The sequence below is a fragment of the Nelusetta ayraudi genome, unplaced genomic scaffold (assembly GCF_046127955.1).
Source record: "Nelusetta ayraudi isolate G7.1 ecotype Tasmania unplaced genomic scaffold, CSIRO-AGI_Nayr_v1 ptg000313l, whole genome shotgun sequence".
Taxonomy (NCBI): domain Eukaryota; kingdom Metazoa; phylum Chordata; class Actinopteri; order Tetraodontiformes; family Monacanthidae; genus Nelusetta; species Nelusetta ayraudi.
In genome coordinates, this window is record NW_027466360.1 from 370001 (window position 1) to 377500 (window position 7500).

At 50.3% G+C, this 7500-nt stretch overlaps 1 protein-coding gene and 1 long non-coding RNA gene across 2 annotated transcripts in view; one reads left to right on the forward strand and one right to left on the reverse strand.

Moving 5' to 3' along the window:
• Nucleotides 1–4584, reverse strand: part of cibar1 (CBY1 interacting BAR domain containing 1) — a 5583-nt gene extending 999 nt beyond the window's left edge. Inside the window, exons 1-8 of the mRNA XM_076017327.1 lie at nucleotides 4418–4584; nucleotides 3358–3592; nucleotides 3204–3272; nucleotides 2629–2730; nucleotides 2381–2386; nucleotides 1793–1897; nucleotides 1363–1476; nucleotides 374–493 (exon numbers count right to left, since the gene is read on the reverse strand). Coding sequence (XP_075873442.1) covers nucleotides 374–493; nucleotides 1363–1476; nucleotides 1793–1897; nucleotides 2381–2386; nucleotides 2629–2730; nucleotides 3204–3272; nucleotides 3358–3592; nucleotides 4418–4449 — 783 coding nt within the window. The 5' untranslated portion in view covers nucleotides 4450–4584. The remainder of the gene's footprint in view (nucleotides 1–373; nucleotides 494–1362; nucleotides 1477–1792; nucleotides 1898–2380; nucleotides 2387–2628; nucleotides 2731–3203; nucleotides 3273–3357; nucleotides 3593–4417) is intronic.
• Nucleotides 1–7500, forward strand: part of LOC142882537 (uncharacterized) — a 29981-nt gene that overhangs the window by 14956 nt on the left and 7525 nt on the right. The window contains exon 2 of the long non-coding RNA XR_012925806.1: nucleotides 2107–2180. This is a non-coding gene — a long non-coding RNA (uncharacterized LOC142882537). The remainder of the gene's footprint in view (nucleotides 1–2106; nucleotides 2181–7500) is intronic.

Sequence of the window (7500 nt, forward strand, 5' to 3'; positions counted from 1 at the left end):
CACTGTACAGTGAGCGCTTTGCTCCTGCAGAGTAAAAAATAAATAAAATCACGCTCGTCACCAAAGAAAACACGCTTGATCTGTAGTTGCGACGCAGAATGCGGTGGCGGCGGCGGGCGATGCGACGGCCCGATCAGCCGAGCCTGGCGATCCGGACGTTCCCACCCACTGCCGCCAAAGCACCCGGATGGCGAGGAGGAATGCCTGATCGTGGCTGAGGCGTGACGGCCAATGATGGAAATGGCCGTGCATGGTGACGATGACGACGATGATGATGATGATGATGATGATGATGAAACTCCAAACTGCTTTGAGGCGCCAGGTCCGACTAAAATCTTGTGGGAATGTTGTGTGGGAATTCTGCCTGTCTTACCTGCGAGGTCCCTGCTGTGCTCAGGAAGGAGCCGGTCCGGTCGAGGGAGGTTTTGGAATTAGCTCGCACTATGTCTAAGCGGGACTGGTAGTCGGGGGGGTGCAGCGAGCTCCTGAACACCTGCCAACGACAGTAGGAGGCGCTAGTTTTTTTTGTTTTTTCCCAGCATGGTAGCAGAGGTGACACACACACACACACACACACACACACACACACACACACACACACACACACACACACACACACACACACACACACACACTTTCTGTCCGCTGGGTCTGCGCTAAGCGTCGTGTGTGAGCAGCGTGAAGGCGAGAACACTTTTTCAAAGTCTCTCTGGAGCTGCAATCAGGCAGCAAAGCTGCTGGGCAGGTCTGAGTGTGATAGCTTGACGGTGCAGCCCTGCGCCGTGTGTGTGTGTGTGTGTGTGTGTGTGTGTGTGTGTGTGTGTGTGTGTGTGTGTGTGGATGTGGAGAAATGAAAAATTGCGCAACGGATCTCTGTCAGGATTATCTTCATGCCTGTCACTGTGCCTCTCGCGGATGATTCGAGCTCCCGTGCTTTTGTTATGTGAGTCACCGTAACCAAAGAGGGAAAAAAATAGTAGAGAAGAAAGCCTGGGCGGCAGCGAGGAGTTTCACTTCAACGTGAATGAAAGGGAGATGATTCAGAACAAAAGTGCAGAGATGAAATGGCAGCGGGGCGGAGGAAGTCGGCTCGGCGAGCCTTCCTCCGCCGCCAGCCGCCGACTTGTTTGTTTTGTCTTCTGGCCGCTGACAAAAATAACTCGGCAGACTTCTGACAAAGACAAAAAGACAAAAAAAAAACAAAAAACAACAAATTGTGAGCGGAGGAATGAAAGGAGGGCACGGCGGGGGCCAAGCGAGACTCGCGGGATCGGTCGGAGGGTGTGGACGGTGAGCAATGGTGCCCGATGAGTAACGCGCTGAGCAAACGTCAGGTCGAGGCCACAAATAGCAGCGGCTCACCTCCAGGTCCTCCTCCTCGTCCACGTTCTGGATGCTCTGGTAGGCCAGGGTGAACACCTCCAGGGCCTTGGCGTGGAACAGCATCTCCACCGTCACAAAGTCCCCCAAGATTTTCTGCGCAGAGGCGAGTGGTAGGGGGGGTGGGGGGAGGGGGGCACCGCGTGATATTTCAGCCAGACAGGTGGCGGCCGTTTAAAATGAATCACAACGACTCGAAACTGAAGCTTTGAAATGAACAAAGCTGAGCCGGGTTTCCCTCGAGCTGGTGGAGGCGGCAGCAGCAGCAGCAGTGGCAGCCACGGGGGCAACAAGTGCCACAACAGACAGACCACAAGTCTGGTTTCAGCTGCAGGGGAAGCTCAACTCAGCGCTGCTCACTTTGCATTTGTCGTTGGAAAAACAAGACAAAAAAAAAAAAACCCTAACAAACCTTGATGTCCTGAATCTTGTGCCTCTCAAACTCGTCGATGGTCTCCTCCAGCTGCCGGGTGGTCCGCGCCGCATCCATGGTGGCTCGCTGCAGCTCGCTCTCGGCCTGCGGGGAAGGCACAAACACACACACACACACACACACATGCATGATAAAATTGTCGGCTAAACCCGCTGGTTTGTGTCACTGAGGCTACGGATGGGCTGCTTCCATTTGGGCACCGGGCAGATTTCAGCTGCCGGACACACTGGGTCTTATTCTGCTGCTATTCACTCACTCAGCCCCGTTCTAAACTGGCTGCTGTTTTGTTGCAGGTGCTGTGCGGCGGCAGGAGCCCAGCCGGGCCTGAGAACAAACAGCTCGACGAGACGCGGCGGAGTCTTTACGAGTGAGTCACAGCCACGAGCCCTTTCGCCTCCAATAAAACAGAGCTGCCTTTTCTTTTTTTTTCTTTTTTCTTTTTCTATTTTAAAAAGAACAAACAAACAGAAAAAACATCTTTGTATAATGTGTTTGAGTTGTGATGAGACACGTTCTGGTTACGCCTTCGGTTCAAAGTCACCTGCGGAGCCGCAGGTCAGGACCCACCTGAGACTGACAAACGTGGTCAAGGAAACAACAGAAAAAAAAAAACTGAAAATACAACACAAGCTCGTGGGGTTTTGTCCACGTTAGCGCGTTTCAACCCGCCGCAGGTGGTTTTTAGAAAGCCGGTGCACCGATACTGGAAAGCTGACTCCGCCCCCAGGCTGACGGAGGGAGGCGTTCAGCACCGGCCAGAGTTAATTCACCGTTTGAGTTCCATTTCCGCTGTGTGATAATGAGACGGAGGATACAATGATCTGCCTGTCTGAGGGGTTCCTCTGTCTGGTCCTCTCGAGCTGAGCCGTCTGTTTGGCCTCTCGGTCTCTGGCAGTCTGCGCTGCCTTCAGATCCTCCTGCATGGATGCACAAGCACAGGGACACTCAGTGGTACGGGCGGAAAAATGGCGAGCCCGCTTTTCTCAGTGGGTGACATAACTGACAAATGACTTGAACTGGAATTTAGCACACGTTCAGGCCAGCCAGGGGCCAGGCAGCCTGTGGCAAAGATAATCAGCACATGCAGGCAAATTGAGACTAAAGCCAAGAAATGTCCGCCGCTAAAACAAGATAAAGACAAAAGATTAAAGAAATAAATCATAAAAAACACAGCGACAACAATTTGAGAAGTTGTTGTTATTATTGCATCAATACTGCCCCCATGTGGCTACTTACTGTAATATTCTCGTGGCCAACCTAAATTTAATTTTGGAAACTAATTGCTGAGACTTTTTATTTTTTTTGAATGAGAACCCATCGCTCTTCAACACTGTTGCTTGTGCAATGTGGAAGAATGTATCACACATGTCAGGGTCACGGGTGCACCTACCCTTTTACGTTTGACTACAGCCCCGTAGCTCTTCAAAGGCTCCATCACTTTGGCTTCGAGTCTCTCCACCTGTTAAACACAAAACTTCATTCACTCTTGGCGTGCGTGTTAGGGATGAGTGAGCAGCTGCTGGGGGCGGGGGGGTCAGGCCCACCTCGGCCTGGCGGTAGTCTTCAATCTTGGCCAGGTAGTCGGCGAACTGCTTCAAACCCATCTTCAGGTTTGGGGTTTCCGTGTCTGCGTACTGGTTGATTTCCCGCACCAGGACGTCGCCCTTGTCCCGCAGCCGGGCCGTCTTGCGAACGTAGGCGGCAAACATTTGGCACAGCTCCCCGAAATGTTTCTCCACATTGGTGATGTTTTCTTGGATCTTCCTCGTTTGGTCGTCCCTGCAGAAAGCATTATTGATACCAGCAGTGTTGTTCCCGGCCTTGTCTTTCTGTTTTCTGTTTGCCTATTGCACCGTGGGTCTGAGAGGACTGAAATTCCATTTATGTCATATGTCCAGTATGTATGCCATGTTTGACAATAAAGTTGAGTTGAGTTGAGTTGGAGTAAAGGACATACACAACACAGATCAAAAGAGCTCAAATGTTAAATGTTTTGGCACAACAAAAAAAAAGTGTTTTTTGTTTTGCTCCCCCCCCCCATCCCTCCTGCACCGGTTTGTTTCGGTAAATCTTGCACTACTTTCACTGAGTCATGTCAGTGTACGTGTGCAACAGGTTGTTTATACAAAACACACATAAAAAGAAGAATGTGAGAATAATGACACGCCATTCAACATAACAATAACATACGAGCCACACCATCGTAAAAGAGGCGTCCCAGTTGGTTTATGTCTCCATTCATAATGACAGAGAAGGCAGCCTGTTAGGTAGCAGCCATTTGTTTTTGTTGTTTTTTTTTTATTATCCGAGAGAGAAATCAAGTCACAAATCAAGACGGCGCTTTGTCTTTCAAATTCGATTTGAGAACACTGAAGATCTCGCTTGCTTGTCTTAATGTTATTAATACACACGGAGATTCGTCTCCATTAGCATCTGTAATAAATGACAAATGAGAACCAAACCAAAACCAACACTCCTGCTGTCCAACCCCGTTAAATGTTAGCGGGAGCTGTTCGAATCCCCCGTTAGCTCCACCGGCAGCTAGCTAAGCTCAGTGTTTTTACCTGCGAACAAAAATGTTTTATAACACCGACTGCTTCCTACCTCGCTCTAGCGTCCGGCGTTAAACTCATCATTGCAAAGCCAAGAACAAAAACCAGCCCGCTGTCAGTCGAACTCCAAGACCACCGTGTTAGCCGCTAACTACTGTAACTACTGGAGGCTAACGCTTGCCAGGCTAGCACGCTATGCGTTCGTTTCCATGGAGCTTCTTACGTCACTTCCGCAAGAGACGTACTTAGCGAAGACAGGGAGACACTTTGATGTGGCGTTTAATTTTTACGCTGTATTATACAAAGAGTAGAACAAAGCTTTTGGCTGCATATGGCTATACGTCGATTTTTTTTTTTTTTTGAAAAAATACACAATATCATAAGCAATGAAATAAAACAGTGTATTGTGATGCAAATTGCAAACGTTTTTATGGCAACAACATCCGTAAACTGATGTTTACACTGACACTGATGAAAGAGATAAACATTTGATTGTTTGTGCTTGATTCGAAGATTTAATAATAATAATAATAATAATAATAATAATAATAATAATAATAATAATAATGATAATAATAATAATAGCAAATTTCTTGGAAGTTCCTAAAAATTCTGATTTTACCTGCAGAACAGGTAGGCCTCAGGAAGTCAGTGCCCTCGCTGGAACTAAACAATGAAAACAAACATTTGGCCACTTTCACCGTTCCCCCCCCACCACCCCATGATTCCCCAAATAGATCAAGGTACATTGGCTGCGTCGCAACAAAGAGCGCCACAAACGGCCCCCTTTGAACAGCAGCTTCCCTGCCTCTGAGCCGCTGCCAAGTGCAGACTTTGCGATGAGCGGGATGAATGGGGTTCCTCATTGTAATTCCCTCCTCCGTGTTTGGGAATGCATGAATGTCACCAGCTGCCACGTCTGCTCCTCCGTGGAAAACGTCCAAAAACCTTAATTATCGTGGTTAATCATCCGTGGGATTGAAGCTGGGGAGATCCCACTGTAGCAGATTGGTGATGTAAAACACGGCCGGTGCTTTGAGCTGCGTGCCTGGAATCCCGAGCGGGTCTGCTTTAGATTTTCCAGGATGGCTTGTGGAGGTATAGAGTCTTTTTTTTTATTTTTTATTGTATATGTTAATGCCGTATACCTAAACGCTTTAAAGGTCCCGTATGACAAATAGTCATTTACCAGCGTGAATAATTATGTGAAGGCATTTTTAGCCCTCTGTTTATGGCCTCCTGCTAAAACCGATGCTTTCTTGGTTGTTGGAAGTTTCACATCTGGAAGGGCGCAGTAAACAAGGTCAGATAAAGCCAACTGGCCCTGGCTGGGAGATATGTGTGTGTTCTTTGTGACATCACAACGGGCTAAAATGATGGGAAAAAAAAGAGGCATCATTTATGAGCTACTCAGCTGTAATCACGCCTCTTGACCACACGGTGGCAGTCTTCTCACACCTCGGGCGACGGCTGCTCCTGACCGCCCGCCGCCGCCGCCGCCGCCGCTCCCTCCTTCTTATTCACGCCCTCTCCTCACTGTCACGCGCTTACATTATTCAGAAGTTTCTCGGAGGAACCTGGGGGCCAGAGCTGGGCTGCACGCGCGACAAACACAGCAGATGTCTGTCTAGCCGGTGTCCTGCAGGACTTGTGTGTTAAAAGCAGCCGCGGGCGCGTGCGAGCTATTTGCCTTGGCTGCGGCCTAAATGTATTCAGGAGTGGTGGCATCTCTTTAGAGCGTGCATCTGACTTTTCTTAAGGAACAGATGGTGTTGTTTCCAAACTCCCTGGGAGGGGGAGGAGGGCGGGCGGGCGGGAGGGAGGGAGGAGAGAGAGGCGGGAAGAGCGAGGGCTGGTGGCTGCAGGAAGGCAGGCGGCCACTAGGGGCGGCTGTCGCGCTTTCTCCCGACTCTTCCTGGCGCCCTGCCGCCCGCCCTGCAGCCTTCTACGTCACAGCGGTGCCGGGTCGCCCGGAGAGACGTCCGGCCTGCTGAACAAATCGGGAGTGACACATGTCAGACGTGTCGGGGATTAGTGGGAGGGGTCAGCGGGCGTGCGCTGGCTCCTCTTGGTTCAGGTGTGAAGACCCCCGCATTTCAGGTTTACACACACACGCACACACACGCACACACACACACACACACACACGCACACACACATACACACACGAGAGAGAGAGAAACTAAGACAGGATTATGTGTGAACACAGTGCGACACCTTGTTTGCCGCTTGCTGTGCAGAAATGACATCGCAGGCCGAGGGAGTCGCCGCTGTCCTCTGTCCTGGTCTGGCGGGGGTGGGGGGGGGTGGGGGGGTTCAGTTCAGAGCAGCCAAAGCACCGGGAGGGGGGGGGAATCTGTCTCACGTGTGAGTCTCTTGACGTCTCGTGCTTTCATCAAGAATTTATTTTATTCTCAGTGGCAATCAAAGAACCCCCCCCTCCCTGGAGTCTCCATGACTGATTCATAACTGATTCCTGAATCAGTCATGGGCTGTGTGACTCAATGGTTGGCTCAATGACTCTCTGGCTGCGTCTCAATTCAGGCTCTGCATCCTTCGAAGGCCTTTGCATTTGAAAGGAAGCTGCGTCACAGCACTGCGTGAAGGCTCCTCCCAATTCCCGAAAGTCAGAAGGACGCTCCAAATGCATACTTGGAATGCGCCCTACTTTTAGCCCCTTCCAAGGCTGCACCGCTACTATCCTTCACCTCCTTCTGTATCCTGGGAAGTCAGCTGAAATTAGCGCCATCTACTGGCAAAGACACCACGTATAAATTCTAAGTATTGAAATTTCACATCAAATATTCAGTTTTTAATGTAGGGTTTTTACTGATTTGATCATCCAACGCCAGTGTTAGATGGCGAACCAATGGTTAGCTTGATGCTATGAAAACGTCACTTCCGGGGTTGGCCAGCAGGAGGGAACGGCGGTGATGAAACCAGGAAATAAGCCGAAGGCTAGACCGTCCCGTGTGGTTACCAGGGAGGCGGGGTTTGGTTCGTCCTTCTCGGCCGGGTCCTTGGAGGACGCTTCCTTCAGACGGACGACGTTTCCTTCAGACGGAGGACGCATCCTTCAGACGGAGGACGCTTCCTTCCAAGGATGCAGACCCTGGATTGAGACTCAGCCATGGT